We start from the raw sequence: 24,038 nt of genomic DNA, 5'->3' as shown, positions 1-24,038 counted from the left end.
AGCCACTAGAGCCGCGCTCCGGCCAGTGACCTGGGAAGTGGTCCCACAGTCTTGGAACACTCCGGGGGCTGGGGTCAGTGTCACATCCTGGGAGCTACGAGCTAGGAGTTCGGAGCCAGGAGCGGGGATCTAGCTAGGGAGCGGGTGGGTCTGCATGCCTACGCGCATCCCGCACTGCTGGGGATGGGGGTGGGGGGGGAGCGGAAGAGGGGGGTGGTGAAGGAGCCCGCGGACGCTTGCCAAGAGCCCACGCAGGTGTGAGCACGTGCTGGGAGGGCTGAAGCAGCCCGGCAGTCCGAGCGTCAGGGCCCTGGGAGCAGGACAGGCTCTGGTCCCTGGGCGCTGCCCCCTCAAACACTCCCTCCCTCCTCTCTCCGCGCTCAGTCCCCAGCCTCTTTCCCCCTCCCTCTCTCCCCCCTCCCCCAAGCCTGCCTCCACGCTGGAGCTGCGGCTCCCTCCCAGAGCAGTGCAGAGCCGAGCCCGGAGCAGAGCAGAACCAAGCGGGGCGAGACGAGCGGGGCAGGGTAGGGGCACCCGCCGCATCCCGGAGACCACGCCCGCCGTGGCTGGAGCCTCTCTGGGAAGAAGCTGGGAGCCCTCCAATTCACCTCCTCCTTCTCCTACGCCGAGCATAAACCGGGAAAGTTTTCCCGCGGGTAAGAAGCTGTTCCCAAGACTAGAGAAGGGACAAGGAGGGTGGTCCAGGCGTCTGACCCTAATTCCGCGTCCCCCAGTCCTCACATCTGACCTTCTGGACCTTAATATCACAATATCTGATTACCCGGGATCTCGATCATTTAGAACTTTTGGGGGATTGGGGTGGACGTAGGAAAACCACAGATTTGGTGACATCCCCCCCCCCAGGCCTCTGAAATTGGAGGCTGCGGTTTTCTTAGGTTTGATAGTGGCCAGAGAAAGAAACTTGTGATTTCAACTTTGAGCAGGTGACCACCTGCGCTCTCATCCTGTCTTTATCTCGGGTGGCAGAGCTATCAGCCTGTCCAGAGGTATTTATCTTTGTGCACATTTATTGCTAGATCCTTCCCTTTCAAGGTTTTTTTCCCTTGCATTTTTACGGTTGACCGTGGGGTTAGCAGTCTTTCCTCTAACTACTTGATGTTAAGATTCGAGTTCCTGCAAAAATAATCCCGCCATCCTTTCGGATGGTTTGGATTTAATTTAGCTGTTGTGTTTTTACCCCACGTTCTTGTCTGTCTAGTTGCTGGGTAAAATGGGGTCTTTACATCCAGATTTCCAGAAAAAGAAGGCATGCGCTCTCTCCCAACCTTGAGTGAGCCTTTTCTCCTGGGTATTTATTTCCCCTGAAGATGAGAAGACAACCGTTCTCAGTGGGGGACAGGTGAGGGAATCGAGCGCGGTGGAGCTGATTTGGTTTGCTAGATGCGACTTTGGGAAACTTAGAATCTTACGATTGTTGGTACTGGAAGGAACCTTTGATCATAAAATATCAGATCTAAAAGGGACCTTAGAGCGAAAGGTATTAATTAGCACTCAAATGGACTTTAGGGATCACCTAGTTTAACCTCCTTATTTTACAGATTAGGAAACTGGAGCCCAGAGAGGGGAAGTGATTTGCCCAAGGAAGGGCTCCCTTTCAGGGTGATCTGCCCCTGTGGAGAGCCCAGTTTGCAGAGTAGGGGAAAAGCTTCGGTTGTTAGCGTAGTTGTTGTAGAAGAAGTAAACAATGGAATAGCCGGAAAAGACTCCTATCTTTAACTGTTACCTGAGATTTCTCACTGCTCCAGGAAAAGGGCTGTATGTTAAGTCAGGGTTTGAGGGCAGCCTCACGTAGTTGTGAGGAAGGCGTAGGCAACTGTTAGTCAGTAGCCAAGTCTGCAGATCTGGGCAAATGTTTATGAATTAAAGATTTTCTCTTCTCCTAAATGAATAGATTTTAAAATCTACTTTAGACCATCTTGTTTTAGACCCACCCACCCCCAAAAAAAATTCTTTGCATTTTGTAAATATGAATCATATGCAATTGACTTATCTGTGTATGTATTGTGCCCCTAGAAAAATGTAGGCTTCTTGTAGGCAAGAGTTGTTTTCACTTTTGTCTCTGTGCTATCTCCAGAGCCTTGCACAACATATGAGTTGCTCATTGCGTGCTTGTTGAATTAAAGTGCTTGTTGAAGGCCTTGGTGGAAAAGACAGCGTCTGAAAAACCTTTCATGATATAAATTGAGAAAACAGTGAAGTGAGAGTTCAGAAGACCTAGGGTTATGCCACTAAGTCGCTGACTGCATAATCTTAGACACACCCTCCTATGAGTATCAGTTTCCTGGTCTGTAAAACGGGAGAGGTGGACCAGCTAACTATCAAGACCTCTCTGCTCTTTGCATCTATGTTTGAATATAATATGAAAGATTTCAACAGGATGGTTTTCATGGTGACCAGCTGTGGTGTGAATGTGGGGCTTCCCCTTGTGCTAAACCCAAGTTCAAAAAACTGTTGTTTACCTGAGTTTGTCCGGTAGAGAGTCCTGGGGAGAAGTGGGAGAGAGGAGAGTGATAAAAGAGATAAAAGAAGAGATCAAGCCTTGATTTGGTGTGCATCTATCCTCTTAATGTTACATGAGGAAAATCAGAAATATTGGGAAAAGTTTGTCATGAAAGAGAATTCAAATCAAGGTAGCACACTCTTTGAGTAAGAATGAACTTGGATAAGTCTAGACTAGTTTGAGAGGAAGGATTTAAGACTTAAAGATACATGCTATCAATGGAATGAAGTTAAACAAAAGACCAGCTATATTTGAGGCTCTGTGCTAGACATTGGGGATTTAAAAAAAAAAAAGTCCCTGACCTCAAGCAATTTATCCTGCTGGGGATAAAACTAGTATACTGAGTAATAAATACTAGGTGATTTGAATCAGTGAAGCAAACAACCAGCATTTATCAAACGATTAACTTCGTGCCAGGCACTGTGCTAAGTGCTAATTAACTTAGACTAATGTGAAATAGGTCTTGCCCTCAGGGAGCTTTTATTCTAAGGCAAGAAGGGGAGGGATAGAAGAGTAACAAATTGGAGTGGGAGGAGGAAATGAAAGAAGGTGATATCTAAACAAAGCCGTGAAGGAAGAAAAGAAATGCAGAAGGTAAAGGTAAGAGAGAAACATTCCTGGTATTACAGATATGTACTAGAAAATAAAACTGTAGAATTCAAGGAGCTAATATTAGTAGCTAGCATTTATGTAATACTTTAAGGTTCACGAAATACAAATACTAACTCTTTTCATCCTCAGAATTATTTTACAAATGATGAAACTGAGATGATGGAGGTTATATGACTTGCCCAGTTAAATGTATGAGTCTGCATTTGAACTCAGGTCTTCCTGACTCCAGGCCCAGTTCTCTATTTGTTGTGCTACTTAGCTGCCTCTTAACTGATAATCCTTCATGAAGACTATCATAGTTTCTCTCCTACCCCACCCCCACACTCACTCCCTCAGCAGTTAAGGGATATTGCCTCAAAAAAGAAAAAAAAAAACTGCCTTACATTCCATTTTGTATATATTCTGGATGTGTGTATATCGTCATCTCCTCACTAAGAATATAAGTCCCCTGAGGAAAGTGACTTTCTTATTTGATTACCAGCACCTAGCACAATGCCTCTTCTACTTTTTCATGCTTATTGATTAATTCATCTGGAATAGAGTATATGAAAGGAAGTAACATAAAATATCTGGAAAGGTAGGCTGAAAACATAGAGGACTTTATTCTAGAGGTAATAGGCAGACACTGAAGATGATGATATCTGTCTACCACTTAAAATTCCCTTCCCCGAGCAGACAGGATCTAGGCAGAGGGTTTATATTAAAAAGCTGGGAAAGGCAGTAGGTATATGGAAAGAAACAAAGAGGAAATGTAGCAGGGGATCACTGGAAACGGGTTGGGTAGGGAGGAAGGGATTTAACCTTCTGATCCCCCAAGAAAATGTTGATTTCTTCCCTTGTACATATCATATCCCCTGGTCCATATGCCCATTCCAGACACCATTCAGGAAGAATACCGTACATGGAAAAAACCTGTGACCTTGTTCAAGTCACCGGATGCCTTTGATACTCAATTTCCTCATTTGTAAAATGAGACTAATAATACTCTACCTATGTCCCAGGGTTGTTGTGGGGAAAACATTTTGTAAACTTGAAAGTACTATTTTATAGTTCTTGTCATCCTGCATTTCCTAAAGCTCACAAATGTATGTGTAGGAACTGTGAATTCATTCCATCTTAGTGCCTCATCAGTTAGAATGAATGGTTTTCCCCAAGGATGGGAAATCCATAACAGAAAAATCCCATTTTAGAAGATCCATAAAACTAAAGCTACTATATACACCTCTATGAATATACTTTAAGCATCTGGGATTTCACTGCTATCAGAGTCCCCTCCTTTGACCACACCTTTGGAGACAATCTTCATGACTCTGGCTGAAAATAGCATGCCCCTGGCTATTCTTCTGGTGATAGTCACTCTGCTCTTGTTAAGACTAGAGAGCCTGGACTGGGCTTGTGCTCTGAACCTTTCTAGCTTGATGTTGTTCGGTCTTGTCTGACTCTTAGTGACCCCATTTGGGTCTTGGCAAAGACACTGGAGTGGTTTGCCATTTCCTTCTCCAGCTCATTTTATAGATGAGGAAGGTGAGGCAAATAGGGTTAGACCCTGACTTGCCCAGAGTCATATAGCTAGTAAGCGGCTGAGACCAGATTTGAACTCAGGAAGGAGTCTTCCTGACTCCAGGCCTGGTGCTCTATCCACTACACTACCTAGCTGCCCTACTTTCTAGCTTGATAGGAGCTGCTTGAATTTGTGTTCTGCCAGGAGAGAACCTTGAGGACCCAGTATCTTCAACATAGGATCGAAGGATTTAGATTCTGGAAGGACTTCAAAGAACAGTAGTTCTGGCCTCCTCACTTTACCAATGAAGCCCAGAACAGGAAAATTACTTGCCTAAAGTTATACAGCTAGCAAATGTCAAAGACCCAAACTCTGACCTTTTGACTCCAAAGCCAGTGTTCTTTCTCCTGCCTCATGCTGCCTTCCCTCTATGCCATGGTAAAGTAACTAAATGGAATTTTTAGCCCACATTTCTGTGGAGTTTTACAGTTTACAGAGTGCTTTCTCTTTCAAAAACAAAACAAAAACCCACAACCTTTAGACACCTTGTATCCATCTGACAGATGAAGAAAGTAAGGATAAGAAAGATCCCATAACTTGCCCAGGGTCACACTTGTAATATCAGAACTAAGACTTGAAGAGTTCTCCCAGCTCAGCTGTGCAAGGTGGCCCAGTGTTTAGAGTGTCAGACCTGGAGTCAAGAAGACTCATCTTACTGAGTTCAAATCTGGCCTCAGACACTTATTAGCTATGTGACCCTGAGCAAGTCACTTAACCCAGTTTACCTCAGTTCCTCATCTGTAAAATGAGCTGGAGAAGGAAATGGCAAACCACTCCAGTATCTTTTCCAAGAAGACCTCAAATGGGGTCACAAAGAGGAAGATAGGTTTGAACAACAACTCCCAACTCAAAACCCAACAATAATTTCCATTATGTCACACAAATTAAAAAAAAAACCTTCAGTTGTATAATGACACATATTACCAGGCAGTCACTCTCAACTTAGCTGTGTGACCCTGGACAAATCATTTAGTTTCTTTGTGCCTTATTTTCCTCATCTGTCAAACCAAATGATAATAATAGTAAATAGACTTATTATCTTACACTGTTGATATAGGGTCCAAGATAAGATAATCTCATAAGTCTCAAAGTACTATATTTATATATCCATACATGCATATATATATAAACACCCTTCCTCTTCTTCCTCCCACCTTCATAGGCTTTCCATTTTAAATTTTAAGCTGTTGGAAAGTGGTAGTATTAGGGACAACAGGAGAAAAAAGTGATCTTTTGGTGAGAAAAGTAGGGACTTTGGCAAAGGTTTCTCAGAGGTTTCTCAGCCTCAACCTTCTGTCTTGGGAAAGAGGACCATATCATCAAATGGGGGGGTGAAGAGAGGAATGACCCCAGCTTCTTTGATAAGACCTCATGTTTCTTTGAACTCCCTTTGTTGTTACAGTCCTGTTTGACTCTTCATGACCCCATTTGGGGTTTTCTTGGCAAAGATACTGGAGCGCTTTGCAATTTCCTTCTCCAGATCATTTTACAGATGAAGAAACTGAGGCAAGCAGTGACTTGCCCAGGGTCACACAGCTAGTAAGTGTCTGAGGCTGGATTTGAACTCATGAAAATAAGTGTTCCTCATTCTCAGCCCATTACCCTATCCACTGCTCCACCTGGCTGCCCTGGACTCTCTACTGGAACTAGATTAGAAGGGAGTACTAACACAACTTGTACATGTCTTTGAGGAGTTGCCTATTATAATCAGAATGGGTTTGTTGCGCACATTTGCCAGCATTGAACTAGGGCAGCGGCACAGAAAACCTCGTTTGTTTCTATCTGAACCAAAGCTGGATTCTTTTCTCATGTGTTCTTTGAAAGGCAGTGTCCTCATCCACTCACCCAGGACTGCGCTTTGGAAGATTAATATCTTGGCTTTCATAGATTGATACATGGGAGTCTGTAAAGACTAGAATAGTCAAACTGCCTATTCATCACTTCAGAAAGATAAAGACAGTGAGAGGAGGCATAAAGTCAGGATCATAGACCAGTAAGGGCCCTCAGGGGCCAACCCTTTAATTTTCCTAAACTAAATCTTAAACAGGTTGAGTAACTTATCTAAGGTATCATAGTTAATTAATGTTAGAGAGATTTGAACCCAGCTCCCCTGACTTTGGGCCAGTGTTCTTTGTACCGTATCATGCTGCCTCCCACCCTACAATACCTTAGGTCAGGGACATTGGTAACAGTTAATATCAAGATCCTTTCATTGCTATCAAAATTTACTCCATCTCCCCTTGCCTTGGTAGATGAAATCAGACAGGCTGCCAATTAAATTTGGTATCATAAAACATGGAAGCAGCAATGGAAAGATAATTCAATACAGTTCGATAAGCATGTATTACGACTATTCCATGGGCAAGGCATTGTGCTAGACCCAGAAACAAATAAACAAACAAAAATCCCTGCCCTAAAGGAGCTTATATTCTACAGGGTATACAGAAATTTACGTATTTTTGCGTAAAATTTCTGTGTACAGAAATAAGTAAATACAAACTATATACAAAGTAGTGGTGAGGGAAGGTGGGAGAAGGCAAGCAGTACCAACTAGAGGGATCAAGAAAGGCCTCATATAGGTGATGGCCTTTGAGGGGAGCAAGGGATCCTTTCAGAAAGCCTGAGTCTTGGAGGAAGCTAGGGATTCCAAGAAAGCAGGAGTAAGTTGAAGAGCAATATGGACATGGGGGACAGCCTGTACAAAGACACAGAAGTGAGAGCTATAATGGTTTTATACAGGAAATGGCAAATAGGCCAGTTGGCTGGAAGATAAATCACATGGGATGGGGGGGGGGGGGGAGGGTAAGGAGGAGGAGTAATGTAAAACCAGCCTGGAATGGTATGTTGAAGCCAGCTTATGAGGAACATAGGGCACCACCAAAATTATTGAAGGGAAATTGAGGGTGGGGGAAGGAGGGAAATGATAATGTGGTCCAACCTATGCTTTAAGAATGTCCATTTGGGGGGGCGGCTAAGTGGCACAGTGAATAGAGAACTGACCCTGAAGTCAGGAGAACTTGAATTCAAATCCTGCCTCAGACACTTAACACTTACTAGCCGTGTGAACTTGGACAAGTCACTTAACCCCAATTGCCCTTCCAGAAAAAAAAAAGAATGTCTATTTGGCAACTGTCTGGGGGATGAATTGAAGAGGAGAGAGATTCAAGGTATGTGGATCAGCTAAGAGACTATTGCAGTAGCCTAGAAAATATATAATAATGTCTTCAAATGGGGTGCTAACTTTGTAGAGAGATGGGGATGGATGAAGATATACTGTGGAGGCAGAAACAGCCAGACTTGGCAGTTGTATATATTTGATAGGTGAGGAAGAGTGAAGAGCTGAGACTCCAAGGTAGTGGGGCCCTCAATAGAAGTAGGGGAGTCAGGAAGGTGGGCAGGGGAATAGAGTTCCATTGTGGACACATGGAGTTTGAGATGCCTATGTAATGTACAGGTGGAGAGGTTCAGCAAGTAGTCAGTGATGAGTTTCTAGAGCTCAGGGAAGGTAATAGATTTGGCAGTCATCTGCATAGTGATGGTAACCTAGCCCCTAGAGCTAACAGGTTTGCCAAGGGAAAGAGAATGTGGAAAGAGGTAAGGATGCAGGATGGAGCTCTGAGAAACAAAACTTGGATGGTCATCTAGAAAAAGAAACTGCGAAGGAGCTATGAGGCAGGTGGGAGAGGAACCAGGAAAAAGCAGGATCACAAAAAACTAGGGAGGAGAAAGTATCCAGTCATAGCTGGCAATCTAGAATTCCATGAGTGACTTGCTAAGCATCTTGCATCACACTCACACACACACACACACACACACACACACACAGAGTTATTGTCTGTTCCTCTCTCTCCTCTTCCGCTCTCTGTATATTTCTTTTGTGTCTCTGTCTCTCCATCTCTCTCTCCTCCCTTCTTTCTTCCTCTCTCTTGTGCCTCTTCTGTCTCATGTCTGTCTCTGTCTCTCTCACACACACACACACACTCACTCACAAAGAATTAAGGATGGAGCATTAACTTGGAATCTCTTGCCAAGGAGAAGAGAGAAACAAAGGAATCAAAATGTTTTTATGTTTTCTATTAGAAGTTTCCTCAGTTTGTCAAATTAACAGATTGTGGGTTAATTAATAAATTAATAAAATGTAGAACTTCAGAGCTATAAGGAACCTTAGAGCATGGCATGTCAGAACATGTAAGGGATCTTGGCCCTCAGAATGAGAGAAAGAACCTTAGAACATAGAAGGTTAAAAGCTATAAGGGACCTTAGTGATCAAGTTATCCAACCCATTTATTTTATAAATAAGGAAATTAAGACCTATGAATATTAAATAACCTGACCAAGGTCCTACAGCTTGGGAGAACCAGGAACTAGGATCCAGATCTTCAACCTAGTAACTTACCCAAAGCAGAAGCTTACTGTCCTCCAAACCATATTATAATCATAGCACCCAATTTAAAAGACTCATATTGAACTAAAATTAATGCCATTTAACCTGTCTGAACATTTGAAAATCAATTGAAATGACTAAGAAATGAGACAAATAGAAATTTAACTTCTTGGATGGCACTGAAGGCATACGACTTAAGCTCATGGTATGGCCTTTCCCCGAAGTTATATTATAGGAGCATTTTCCTTTTAATCTGTTGCACCAACTGCAACATATAGCCAAAAACCCCAAAGTATGTTCAGCTGTTCTGAACAGTGTAAATCAGAGTTAAATAATTAACTTTAAATGTGTCATTGGGACATGGATGTGACCCAATCCTTGAAAACTCCACCAAGAAAGTAGACCTGGTGTAAACCTCTGGCAGGTCCTATCAAGTTGGAAAGGCTTCAAATACAGATGCATTTTAGGCAGCCTGCCTGTTGTCCAAAGAAGAGCCTAGCTCAGTTCCAAAAGGCTCATCACTGTATTAGGTAGAGTGATAAATTTTTGTTGTTATTGTTCAGTCATTTCAGTCATGTCCAACTCTTTTGACCCCATTTGGGGTTTTCTTGGCAAAGATACTGGAGTAAATTGCCATTTCCTTCTCCTGCTAATTTTACAGATGAGGAAACTGAGGCAAACAGGGTTAAGTGACTTGCCCAGGGTCATACACCTAGTAAGTGTCTGAAGCTGGATTTGAACTCAGGTCTTGAGTCCCAGAAATTTCAAGGTCAGTCCATTGAGAATGGTGGCAAATAGTAGAATGTGAGCATTTCCAGAAGAATACAAGGTCTTAGGAAGCAGGTACTTTACAAAAATATTAGCTCTACATTCCTAGCACTTGGCTTCAGTGCCATTATGTAAGGATAGAAACTGAAACTGGAGTTAAATTGTTATAGGAAACTCTCAGATGAAGAAACTTCTTCTACTCAAGTAAATTGGCACCTTCTCCACCGGCTTAGGAGTTGCCTAGGGCCCTGAGAAGTTAAATGACTTGTCCAAAGTCACAGAGTCAGTATATATCAGAAACAGAACTTGAACCTGGGTCTTCCTGGCTCCAAGACAATTCTGCCTACTATACATTACTGTATAGTAGGTACTTATAAAATATTTATTGGTTTGAATTAATTGAATCTACCTTGGTGGAGAGATTGCCCACCCTGATGAAATCCATGGATCCTTGAAGTATAAATAAACATAGTGTAAAGTTGTCCAGAGCAAGGAAATCTAATTGAGTTGAAGAAACTTGATTGCTCATTATGGTGGCTAGGTGGTGCAGTGGATAGGGCCTGGAGTCAGGAAGACCTGAGTTCAAATTTGACCTCAGATACTTGCTAACTGTGTGACCCTGGGCAAGTCACTTAACTTTGTTTGCCTTTGTTTCCTCATCTGTAAAGTGAACTGGAGAAGAAAATGACAAACTACTCTAGTATCTTTGCCAAGAAAACCCCAAATGGGGTCACAAAGAATGGGACACAACTGCAGTGACTGAACCAACAACAAACAAAAAGGGCTCATTTACCCAGCAAAATAAGGAATAAGGTGAGCCTTGAAGGGTAGGGAAGAGCACACTCCTCCAACAGAGTTCCCCAAAGAGTTGGCTCCTTTTCACCAGTCAGATACTGCGAGAGCCTATAAACTGCCCCCCAAGATGGGGAGGGACTTGGGGGGCATAGCAATAGGTTCAAGCAGTCAATACAAGCCTCCCAGGTAGAAATGAAAACGTGTCATTTGCTGCCACCAAAACTCAGCTCCATGGCATGTGCTGAGCCTGAGAAGCGGGGGCTTAGCTCTCCCTGACTGCCGGAGCCCCACAGCTAGGCTCAAAGTGGGGCAGAGAACACTGGAGTAAACATCAGCACTAGTCTACTAGCCATTCTCTTACAGTCACGGGTCCCTGCCCATGCATCTCTCAAAGATCAGCTCCTCCTGGCACATTCTAGTTGCCACTAGAGGGGCCTGGATTGACGTTTCACTCATAAATTATTTTAAAGTTGGTGTGGAAGGTGGGAGATGGAAATGACATAAATTTTCCCAGGGAAAAGAGTAGAAGAGCAGGGGTAATAAGGCTGTCCTTGGATCAGGGCGATAGGCAGCCCAATTTGAGAGTTGGTGGCCATTTTATACTGGCATTACAGGCCAAGGTTTTCATATATAAAATATACCATCCTAACCATGCATGTCACTACTTACATCTGGTTAAAAAAAATGGCCTGTCCTCAGAGACAACTTCTCAGGGATCTTAGTCATAGCTTTGGGGCTGGGGCTGGGGCGGGGGTGGGGGGGGGCAGGACTTCGGCACACAAAGAGAGCACAAATAGGACTGTCCCATTTTGCAAATGAACAAACTGAGTTTCATTGAGGCAAAGTGACTTATTCGGTCATATAAATAGTAAAAAGCTGAAATCCGTATCTTCTGACTGAGTCTAGCACTCTTTCCCAGACAGATATTTTTTCTTCCCAGGTCCTAAGTCTCACAAACTTCTGTAGTAGCACTTGGGCTCCACAGTCTCCAGCCTGCATTAATCAGGGTGTATCACTCTGATTAGTGACCCATAGCCTCTCTTCTTTCCAAATCTATACAAAGGTTCACCCCCGTCACTAACATTTTGTCACCTACCAACATAATCAGCTCCTTCCTGGAAAGATCCTACCTTGACCAGCCATCACTTTCAACATCAGATTCAGACTCTCTTGACCAAATTTTGGCTTTATCAAGTCCCTACACCACCACCCCTTGCCTGTCCATTTCCCTTCATTGCACTGGTCAAGAAAAGCTCCACTCATCTACTCCTGCCCTCCACACCTTCCCTAATTCCTAAAGATAACACACCCATAACCTTTGCTCCATCCCCATCCTTAATCTCTCTTTTTTTTTCACCCTCATAAGTGAGGCCCAATTCCACCAAGAGCCCAAGGCTAGATGCCTTAGGTACCTTATTAAAATTGGTACTTTAGTGGTAATTAAGGAGAAACTTTGGTCTTGGTATCAGGCTGGGTTGAAGTAGTTATTTTAACGTTTAAGGAACTTTTCATTCTGGTACAAGAGAACTGGTATTGCAAATAATGAGTTTGTCTAGTTAAACCACTTCAGAGATGAAACAAAATCCAATTCCTACACGGATGCATTGGACATCAGTTGAATTGTGAGCTAAAAAGAATTAGCGCCCCAACCTCATTTAGCAAATTACAGTCTTTAGCCATCTCTAGGGAGCCTTGTGCTGGAAGACTGGAATATAAAATATGTATCATCCCTTGGTGAGCTGGTGGCCAGGAACGAGCGTGACTTTTCTTCCATATTAAATTGTCTGCAGAGACAGGATAACTTTTCATAGAGGATGACGATGCTTTAATTCATGACAGGGATGCGCCTGTGATGGAAAGAAATGGGAAATATCTAATTGGGGAAACCATCTGCTGGAAGGAAAACCAGAAGGGTTGAAGCAGTATGAGGCTGAGAAGGAAGAGGTGATTACCATTCTGACGGTTTCCTAAGAGTTCTTTCACTGGCTGTAAAGACAGAACAATGTTCATTTGCCTCTGTCACTGTCCTTATTAGCCAAAATGTCATTTTTCTCCTTTCCATAATGGCAAAGGAAAAATAATTCTAGATCTGAAAAGAAGCATTGTTGATATGAAATGCATAGAATGTGATTGTCCATAGAATCCTGATAGTGTCACCAAAGTCCTGGTTACCATTTTTATATGAAGTCTAAAATATTTGCTGGAAAGTCAGTATTCATAGGATCACGAGATCATAAATCTAGAGCTGGAAGGATTTTAGAGGCCATCTAATCCAACTTCCTGATGTGACAGATAAGGAAACTGAGGCACAGAGGAAGGGAAGTGACTTGGAGTTCAGCATTTCAAAGCAACTCCTTTACAGAGGAGGAAACAGACCAAGAGGAGCTTGAGGTTACATAGGTATTACCAGCAGATCCAAGACTGAAACCCAGGTTTATTGACTTAAAATCTAATACTCTTTTTCATTAATGCCAAACTGGAAAATCCAGCTTTCATGAAAGGTAACGAATGGGACAGCTAATCCATTTTTTAATGTATTCACAATTATTGAAATAGGAAGTATCCCCTTGCGGGTATGACATATTATTGGGTTTACACACACCTTTGGGAACAAAGCCGTTCCACACAGTGAGGCATTCCGGTGCTGACTCTCTCCTTTCATTCTAACTGAGTATTGTAGAACTTGTTTCCACAAGGGACCCAAAAAGGAAATAAAGGTTTTACATTTTTATTCTTACTCTAGAAACTCACCCACTATTTGGGGTCTTTGGTTGCCCTGAGCAAACAGGTTTCCCTCCCAATAACACCAGGACAAGGCATCTGTAAGCCCCTAAACAAGGTCTGAAAATTGCACCCCTTGTGTTACTTTCACTAATTGACATATCTTGGGCTAGAAGGGACCTTGAAAAACTTGTAAGAGTCCAACTTTCATTTTACAAGTGAGTCACCTCAGGTCAAAGGGAGTTTAAATCATCTTTCTGGATTCACAGCGGTAGTTAAGTGTCTAAGGCAAGATTGCAACACACATCTGGTGCCGGAGCTATGACCCTTTCCATGGTACCACTTTGCTTCCCCTTAGATACCCAGAGCCTTCATTGCATTCAGCCATTCTTTCCATTTGACTTCTCCAAGATGATATCTATAAGCCATAGATTCTTAAATTTCCTAGCTTTAAAAATGAATGCATAGGGGCAGCTAGGTGGCACAGTGAATAGAGCACCAGCCCTGGAGTCTGGAGGACCTGGGTTTGGATCCAGCCTCAGACACTTAACACAAAAAACTAGCCATGTGACCTTGGGCAAGTCACTTAACCCCAATTGCCCTCAAAAAAAAAAAGAATGCATTTTTTTTAAATAAAAAAAAGAGAGATAATAAATGGGTAGGACTAGGTGTCCAAGTGCATAGAGTACTGGGCCTGAAGTCAGGAAGACTCATCTTCCTGAGTTCAAATCTAGTCTCAAATACTTACTAAATGTGTGACTGTAGTCAAGTCACTTAACCCCATTTGTCTCAGTTTCCTCATCTGTAAAATGAGCTGGACAAGAAAATGGCAAACCACTCCAGTATCTTGGAGTGATAAGGGAAAACTCTAAATGGGTTCACAAAGAGTCAGACGTGACTGAAACAACTGAATAACAGTGACAAATAAATGGGCAATCTGGGTACTGAACTATATGCTTGAGTAATTCAGAGAACCAGAGGAAGGTCCTCTTCTTTGGACACCTCTATAAATGAGCATGGACTGGGTTCTGGGGTACGGTGAGAAGGTGTGGCTGAGGCATACCTGCACCAGAAGAATAAGCACTACCACCTGGGAAGATTACAGAGCCACTGAGATTCAAACAGGCTCTTTAAAAGTATCTCTGGTTGCATTCTCTTCTTCTGGTGCCCTCCCCCTCCCTCTAATTGTGAACCTTTGGCAACTGCCTATCTCTCATTCTGGTTCTGTAAGCTTTCATTCTCTAGCTTGATTATTTGCTGATAATGATTAGCCTTCTCATGCATGTGGAGAGGGTGAGCTCAAACAAGCACAGGTTTTATTTCTGTTGATCAGTAATCCCAAATGTGTAATCTTGGGTGAGTGACTTCTCTGGGTCTGCGTTTCTTTATCTGCAAAATGAAAGGTTTAGATTATGTCATCCAGCAGAACTGGATGAACCCTAAAACCTTTAGGGAGGAAGCATAGTATAGTGGGAAAAGTATTGGAGGATCTGGGTTTGAGGGCCTAGGTTCAGATGCCAGCTCTGATTCTTATTACAGATGTAACCTTGGGCACATCACTTAATCTCCTTGGTCCCTAGATTTCTCATTCATAAAATAAGGGAGTTGATGGGGCAACTAGGTGGCACAGTGAATAGAGCACCAGCCCTGGAGTCAGGAGGACCTGAGTTCAAATGTGACCTCAGATACTTAACACTTACTAGCCGTGTGACCTTGGGCAAGTCACTTAACCCCAATTGTCCTGCCTTCCCCCCTCCAAAAAGCAAAAAAATAAAATAAAATAAGGGGGTTGGACAGATGGTCCCTGCAGGCCCTTCCAGCTCTGGAACTAGGATCCTTTAAAAAAAAAAAACTCTAGAATCCTAAAAACTAGACAACTTGAACTAAAAGGGACTCTTGGAACATAGAAACTCAGAAAAGGGCCTAAAGCAGGGGCTCTTGACTTAGACAGAGACTGTCAATTTTAGATGATAGATAGATAGATAGATACATACATACATACATACATACATAGATAACCATTTCAATATAATTGAAATTTCCTTTATGACCCTGTATATGTTATTTCATACTTTTAAAAACCTTATTCTGAAGAGTCCATGGACTTCACTAAACTTCCAAAAGAGCCCAAGACTCACACACACCAAGTTAAGAGTCCCTGCTTAATGGTCCTTCAGGTTCTAATGCTCTGTTTGTGTCCTTCAGTGCTTTTCATCTCATGGTGTTGTGTTCTAAGGTACTTTCCAGATATAACATCCTGTGTACTAAGGGTCACCCATAATATAAAATATTATATATTCTATGTTGTAAGATTCCTCCTAGCTTCCACACTCCACCTTCTATATTCTAAGGTCCCTTCCAGCCCTCACATTCTAGGTGACTTTTTGCCCTAAGATTTTGTTGTTCAAGGTCACATATAGTAGAACCTCCAAAACAGTGCTTGTAGTTTAGGCAAATGAATGGAATAATTAGATGCATAAGTAAAAACCACCTTTCAAGTCTTATTTTTCATTGTTCCCCTTCATACAATCTACCATCACACTGACCTTGCCTGTCCTTCACACTCAGTGGCTAATCTCCACTCCCTGCTCCTTTGCACAGGCTGTCTCCCATGCCTAGAATGGAGCCTCTCCTCACGTTGGCCTTTTAGTGGCCCTGGTGAACTTCAAAACTCAGTTCATGCACCATCTCCTATAGCGCTGTGAGTCAGACATTTATAAAGTGCTTACTATGTGGAAGGCACTATGCTATGTGCTGAAGATAGAAGTACAAGCAGAGAGAAACTTTACATTTTCTACTGGGTGAAGGTAATACCCAAAGAAGTGGGAGGTGGGGTAGAGATAGTACCAAAATTCAGGGAATCCGAATACAAGCCAGGATGACTCTGAAGGGTGAAAGATGGCTGGCCTGGGGCCCTTCCTTAAAATGGAGGTTCTGGCAAGATCTGGGGAAAAGGAAGCAACCGCAAGAGCAGAGGGATGCCTTAGGGTGAGAAGGCTGCAGGGACAAAGGGATGAAGCCTTTTTAATTAATCTTTTTTTCTTAATGAACATAACTATCAAACATTTCAAAGTACAAAGAAAAGAGGACCATGTATGAAACTCATTCTGTTACATAAAATCTTTTTTCATGTTTATTCTATTTAACACAGTAGTATCAATACCACCCTACTTACATGTGTCCCCTTCTGAGCTTGACTTATGTATATTTTTTTTTACTGTTTCATTGATGTTCTTTTCTTTCCTCTTTTTTCTTTTCGGTCACTGCCCACCAACTTCCTCCTCCCTCTCCAAAAATAAAGTCCTCCTTTTGTAACAAATCAGTCAAACAAAACAACTCATCGCATTGGCTGCATCTGAAAATGTCTGTTTTGTTCCTCACCTCTCCAGTCCATCACCCCACTGCCAAGAGGTGGGGAAGTATGATTCATCATCAGTATTCTGAAGTCATGACTATCCATTATGCTGAACAGAGTATTGAAGTCTTTCAGTGGTAATTTTTCTTTTCATTATTGTGTTGTTTGTTGTTCAGTCGTGTCTGACTCTTCATGACCCCATTTGGGGTTATGTTGGCAAAGAGACTGGAATGGTTTGCCATTTCCTTCTCCAGCTCATTTTACAGATGAGGAAACTACGGGGTAAGCAGGGTTAAGTGACTTGCCTGGGGTCACATAGTAAGTGTCTGAGGCCAGATTCAAACTCAAGTCCTCCTTATTCCAGGCCCAGCACTCTGTCCATTGCACTGCCTAGCTACTCTTTGATATATATTATGTACTTAGTTTAAGCTTGTTGATTGATTGAGAGGCTGTGCAGTAGTCAGAAGACTGATAGATTTAAATCCCATATCTGATGCTCATATAACTTTAAGCAAATCACTGAACCTTCCGGGTCCTCTGTATCCTCATCTGTAAAGTGGAAGGTTTGCACTAGATGGCTTCTGTGGTCCTTTCTAGTTCTAGAGCTATGATCCTGTGACTCGGTTGCTTCTAAGGTTCCTTCTGGCTCTAAATCTTGGCATCTTGGAAGTACAGTAGATTCAGCATTTGAATTGGAGTCGGAAAGACTTAAGTGCAAATCCTGCCTTGGGTACACACTAGCTATGGACCCTGGGCAAGTTGCTTAACCTTTCTACCCTCAGCATCCTCATCTGTAAAACAGGAAAAATAATAGCACCCACTTCACAGGGTTATTTTGAGGATGAAAGGAAATGACTTATGTAAAGAGATTCGCAAACCTTAAAGTGCTGTGTAAATGCCAGCTTTATTATTATTATCCTATTGATTGATCATTATAAGAAAGATGTGATTTCCCCCCACACACCCTTTTCTTTCTTCCCCCATTACAGATTTTCATTGCTGACCCCCATTCAAGGGATGTTAAGTTACCAAAATGACCCTCTTGCCTGGAGAAAATTCCGATTATGACTACAGTGCCCTGAGCTGCACGTCTGACGCCTCCTTCAGTCATCAGCACACATTCTTTCCTCGATCTGAGACCCTCAAGGGTGTGTTTTATCGCAGAGCCAAGAGACTTCACCCCAAAGACAATGTCCACCAAAGCAGTCAACCAGAAGACCGAAAGAGGCAGATCATCATTAATGTGGGGGGGATCAAGTACCTGCTGCCTTGGACTACCCTGGACGAGTTTCCCCTGACTCGCCTGGGCCAGCTGAAATCCTGCACCAACTTCGATGACATCCTCAACGTCTGTGACGATTACGACGTGACCTGCAACGAGTTCTTCTTCGACCGCAACCCCGGGGCCTTCCGGACAATCTTGACGTTCCTCCGGGTGGGGAAGCTCCGGCTGCTCAGGGAGATGTGTGCCCTTTCTTTCCAGGAGGAGCTGCTGTACTGGGGCATCGAGGAGGACAACCTGGACTGGTGTTGCCGGAGACGATACCTGCAGAAGATCGAGGAGTTTGCCGAGATGAACGAAAGGGAGGATGAGCTTCTGGAGAGCGAGAGCGCAGGGGAGATGGCCGAAGAGACTGGGCTGGGCCAGTGCATGAAGAGGCTGCAGGACATGGTGGAGAGGCCTCATTCAGGCCTGCCAGGGAAGGTGTTTGCTTGTCTGTCTGTACTGTTCGTGACCATCACTGCAGTGAATCTGTCTATCAGCACCATGCCCAGCTTGAGGGAAGAGGAAGAGCAAGTAAGTTCCTTCTAGAATGGGGGAGAATTTACCTGCAGGAAAATCAAAAGACCAGCTCTTTGGTCTTTAGGTCCCTAAGGTCCCATGGATTCATAGCATTATAGGATAGTAGAGATGGAAGGGACTTCAGAGGTCTTTTATTCTAACCTCCCCCATAGGATCATATGTTTAGAGCTAGAAAAGGCCTCAAAGGCAACAATTCCAATCCCTTATTTTACAAATGAGAAAACCGAGGCCTAGAAAAGTTAAGTGACTTGTTCAAGGTGATACAAGCAGTACTTAAGTCAAAGGACCTAGGATTTGAATCCAGGCCCCTCTGCAGATGAGAGGAGTAAATCCCAGAGAAGATAAGTGACTTCTCAACAGTCACACAAATCCATGAGCCTCTCTAAACTCAGCTACCCTGGCTTTTGGACAGTACCTAGTCCATCAGTAGTCCGAGACTCAAAGCCTTTCTAATTTGCAAGAACTTGCCAGGGTATTTGCTTTGCTGATGTGTATTTTGAGAACCCAGAATCACAGCTACACACAGAGGACTGGACTTGGGAGTCAGTCAGACCTGAGTTTTAATGCTACCTCATATAGTTACTAGTTATATGATGTATACAAGTCACTTAACCTTTCTCAGCCTCAGTTTACTTGACTCTAAAATGGGGATAATAGTTGTGCCTAGTTCACAGGATTATTTTTTTTTTGCTTTTTTTTTTGGAGGACAGTTGGAGTTAAGTGACTTGCCCAAGGTCATATGGCTAGTTTTTGTGTTCAATGTCTGAGGCCAGATTTGAACTCAAGTCCTCCTGACTCCAGAGCTGATGCTCTATTCACTGCACCACCTAGCTGCCCCTAGTTCACAGGATTATTGTGAGGAGATAGGATTTTTGTGAGGCTTAAATGAGATAATATATGAAAAGCACTTTGTAAATTTTAAAGTGATATATAAATAAGTGTTAGCTATTAGAAGGAGGGGGAAGACTTCAGTGGAGGAGCATAATTAAAATACAAATTAGGATAATGCATAATAGTTCACATTTATATAATCCTTCACAATTCACAAAGTGTTTTCTTTCTAACGGGTCACAAAGAACTTTCTTGCAACAATTCTAAAGTAGGGAATGTGTCTGTATAACTGTCCCCACTTTACAGAAACTGAGGCTCAAATGGGTTAAAATAACTTCACCCAAGGTTACCCTGCTCAGTGACAGAAAAAGGACTCAGACCCTGTTCTTCTGAATATAAGTCAAGTGCACTGTTTCAATTCAACAAAAAAAAAAAATTCTTAAGTACCTGCTCAATACAAGGCATTATGCTTAGCACTGGGTATAAAAATACAAAAACAAAACAGCCCTATCTTCAATGAGCTTACATTCTACTTGAGGAAGGAAGTGGTCACCTACCCCCTCCCCCAACACACACACACACACACACACACACACACACACACACACACACCCCTCTGCCCAGTGAAAACTAACATGTGAATGGCATTTATCCTTGAGGCAGTGTGCTGTAATGGAAAGAGCACTGAATTTGGTGTCAGGAGTTTCTAAAGCCAAGTTTTGGCTCTATAGACATCCCTTCAAACTGTATACTCTGTGATCCTTTCATTTTGGTTCAGAGGTTTATTAATAATCACTCATTCTGGAAAGGGAGTGTGGCATAGTGGATAGACAGCAGTCTCAAAGTCAGAAAAAACTACATTCAAGTTTGGTCTCTAACAAATATTGTCTCTATGACCTTGGGCATATTCCAGGCAATTCTCTAAGAATATATATATATATTTGGAGGCAGTCGAGGTTAAGTGACTTGCCCAGAGTCAGATAGCTAGTAAGTGTCTGAGGCTGAATTTGAACTCAGGTCCTCCTGACTCTAGGGCCAGTGCTCTACCCACTGGGCCTCCTAGTCTCCTCCTATAAGACCCACAATTGCATAGCAGTTGTCAATCAGGAGTTCCCCTCTATTAAGCTCCTATACCAATTATAGGATTGGTCCTATAATAATAATTTCTGAAGCATGTCAACCATTTATGTGGTGCTTTCCTAACAGCTACCTTGTGAGCACAACAGTACCAAAAAATATCCTTATTTTATAGTTGGGGAAACCAGTTAGGCTCCTAGAGATAACATGATTTGCTAAAGGTCCCACAACCAAGTGCAGAACCAGGATTTGCCCCCAGTGTCCAGACTCTTGATCCACTACACAATGCACCTTCTCTCAGCACAACAGAGAATAGAGCTGTTTTCTTAAGGTACTTATGGCAGACAAATCATAGTTTGCCCTACCTTTATGCCTTTTAAATACCACCAGAGCTAACATTTTCTAACAGCAAGACAGGAAAATCTGTCTGGCCACACACTGTGTTGTAACACATCAAAAGAGAGGAGGGGAGTGCAATGATTTGCCAGCATTCGATGGCAGAACTCCCACTGCTGACATGCACCTCAACACGTTGCCTTAGTTCGCTGCACTTCATATCTTGGTGCCTGACAGCTGACATTCCTCCTCGCTGACGTTGTAGGAATAAATTTCTTTGACACGAGGCAGAAACAATTTCAAGTTCTTTTATGGAATTTGTATTATTCTGGCCGTCTCTGAGAGACTTCATAACTTCAGAAGTTATTTCTATATCTCTCTTCCCAACAAGTTGAATTACTACCTGATACTATGTCCACTGGGCAGTTAAGTCTCAAGGGGGGAGGCATCTACTCCCTCTCTCTGGTAGCACAGAGACTCCTGGTTCCTTTGGCAGCATATGTTGTGAGTTCATCAGGGAGGCTGATGAAGCTGCTGCAGCAGCAGCCCTGCCCCACCCCCCTGGGGCCCACCAAGTAGTCATGCCCAAATGTGAGCTATAAGCCACTAAGAATTTCCTGTATCACCACTGTTGATGATATGATAACAAATGCCTAGAACTGAATATTTAACTTTGATAATTTAGTAAATAAGGGGCAAAGCTATATGACCTCTTTGATGTCCTAGTAAAAGCACTATTTCTAAAAAGGTTAAGAATGTGTTCCCAAACATCCCATTATGGGTGTTTCACTCATTCATTTATCAAAGCCCTTCTTAAAAATACTTATAGTTTAGCTTTATAGTAGCTTCTTAGGAGAATAAGTGAAAATAATAATGTTTACAAAATGCTTTTCTTCACAATGCATTTGTGAGAGAGGTAGCACAGGTATTATTATCTCCATTTTTCTGATGAAGAAATTGAGTTTCAAAAAGATTAAGTAGCTTAACAAGTGGAATGTAAAATTCTTGAGTGCAGGAACTATTTTTCATTTCTGCCTTTATATCCTGAATATATAGCCTAGTTTCTACCATATAGTAGATACTTAAAAATTGTTTTTTGAATTGGAGTGATTTATCCAAAATAAAAAGTGACAGAGCCAGGACACAGATCCAGGTCTCCTGAGGCAAAATGGTATGGTGAAAAGAACAAAAAATTTAGATTCAGAGAAACTGGATTAAACCCTGCCTCTACCGAACACTATCCATATTACGTTGGAAAAGTCACCTGACCTCTCTGGGCCTGAGTTTCCTCATTTACGAAAAGAAGGTTTTAGGTTAGATGATCTATAAAGACCCTTCCAGTTATAAATCTTATGTCTCTCTAGTCTACTGCTCTTTCTAGGATAACTAGAAATATCATTATCATCAAAGAGATTATATTGGATGAAGAAATGGCAAACCTTTATAGTATCTTTTCCAAGAAAACCCCAAACAGGGTCACAAAAGAGTCAGACATGACTAAAACAGCTAAACAAACAAAAAGCTCAAATAGTCCAATTCTCACTCACTTTAGAAGTGAGACCCAGAGGAAGGAAGTGATTTTCCCAATTTCACAAAGTAAATTAATATAGTTAGTCCTTCTCTTTGTTCTAGCATTACAGTTTCAAGGCCCTAGAGAAGCCTGTTTAGGTTCCCCTAGCTCATATGGTCTCCAGTCCTTCAAATATTTGAAGATGGCAATTACAGATTTTAGCAGATAAGTCCAACTTCATTCTCTCATTCATTGTATTTTGACTTCATAGACTTAAGTTTTATATATTCCTCTTTCTCAGCCTTCATCTTTATTTCCAGGCCCAAGAGTGTTGCAGTTTTGTTCCTGATGCTAGCATCTTTTCTATTTCTCAGGGTGAATGCTCCCAGATGTGCTACAACATCTTCATTGTGGAGTCAGTGTGTGTGGGCTGGTTCTCCCTCGAGTTCCTGCTGAGGTTCATCCAAGCACCCAGCAAGTTTGCCTTCCTCCGGAGCCCCTTGACTCTGATTGACATAATCGCCATCCTCCCCTATTACATTACTCTGGTGGTGGATAGCACATCTGTGGGCCAAAAGAAGCCCAGCTCTGGCAACAGCTACCTGGACAAGGTGGGCCTGGTACTCCGCATCCTGCGGGCCTTGAGGATCTTGTATGTCATGAGGCTGGCGAGACACTCCCTGGGCCTGCAGACACTTGGGCTCACAGCCCGACGGTGCACCCGGGAATTCGGGCTCTTGCTGCTCTTCCTTTGTGTGGCCATTGCCCTCTTCGCCCCTTTACTTTACGTCATTGAGAACGAGATGGCTGATAGCCAGGAATTCAGCAGCATTCCAGCCTGTTACTGGTGGGCTGTCATAACCATGACCACGGTGGGTTACGGTGACATGGTTCCCAGGAGCACCCCCGGCCAAGTGGTGGCCCTGAGCAGTATACTTAGTGGCATACTCCTTATGGCATTCCCTGTGACCTCCATCTTCCACACATTCTCCCGCTCCTACCTGGAGCTGAAGCAGGAACAGGAAAGGGTCATGTACAGGAGGGCACAATTCCTGATCAAAACCAAGTCACAGTTAAGTAACATATCACAGAACAGCAATGTTTTATTTGGCAGCACCTCCTCAGACACTAGAGACAACAATTGAAATGAGACGACTCCAAACACCGTCTGGTGTGATGCTTAAGTGGCCTTGCAGTGAGGTCCCCCAAAGATCACCCTGATGTCTGTGACAGTTGAACCGTGGGCGCTGTCCCTACAGAGACGAGAGAAAAGGAGTGCTACATATGGAGCTTGGATCATTCCCATAACATTTAGCCATAGATGGTCTCCATATTTTGCCACAGTTAATAGTTCATGTCCATCAATAAAGAAATGAGTTTTCTTCCTCTTTTTTAGCCCATGTAAAAATGATTTGCCTATGGAAACTGGTGTCCCTATGGATATTTATACATGATATCATTTTCAAGAATGACACATCTGATTTTAGGCTAGAGTGTCACTATTAAAGAAATCTAAGACAAAAATGAAAAAGATAATAATTCCTTCTGCATCTGTAGGGCTAACCTGTGTACAGAAAAGGTGTTTCTTTTAAAAAGCAAAGGATGTACAAATACTCTCCCTTAACAGCATTCATCAATTCTGTAAAAACATATCAGCTGAATCAGTATTATAGGGAAAAATGCATTGCCCAGGAAAGATGTTTTAAATGTTTGATTTGCCAGACAACATTTATAGCAGGGTTTGGTAGCAGCACTAAATAGCA

General features: G+C 42.7%; 1 protein-coding gene across 2 annotated transcripts; it reads left to right on the top strand.

Moving 5' to 3' along the window:
- The first annotated feature begins 418 nt into the window (after window positions 1–418).
- Window positions 419–23,763, top strand: KCNG1 (potassium voltage-gated channel modifier subfamily G member 1). 2 transcript variants are annotated; one of them, XM_069072764.1, is made up of 4 exons: window positions 419–656; window positions 16,664–16,854; window positions 17,707–18,515; window positions 22,650–23,763. In XM_069072764.1, exons 3-4 carry the CDS (start codon window positions 17,751–17,753, stop codon window positions 23,418–23,420), a joined length of 1,536 nt encoding a protein of 511 aa, XP_068928865.1. In that variant the 5' UTR covers window positions 419–656; window positions 16,664–16,854; window positions 17,707–17,750; the 3' UTR covers window positions 23,421–23,763. The 2 variants fall into 2 exon arrangements, with proteins under 2 accessions (XP_068928865.1, XP_068928864.1); XM_069072763.1 differs by lacking the exon at window positions 16,664–16,854.
- The last annotated feature ends 275 nt before the right edge of the window (window positions 23,764–24,038 follow it).

Source organism: Petaurus breviceps, unplaced genomic scaffold, assembly GCF_028583685.1.
Source record: "Petaurus breviceps papuanus isolate PSGF00001 unplaced genomic scaffold, PetGlider_PUasm1.0 90847, whole genome shotgun sequence".
Lineage (NCBI taxonomy): Eukaryota > Metazoa > Chordata > Mammalia > Diprotodontia > Petauridae > Petaurus > Petaurus breviceps.
This window is presented reverse-complemented; position numbering and strand designations above follow the sequence as displayed.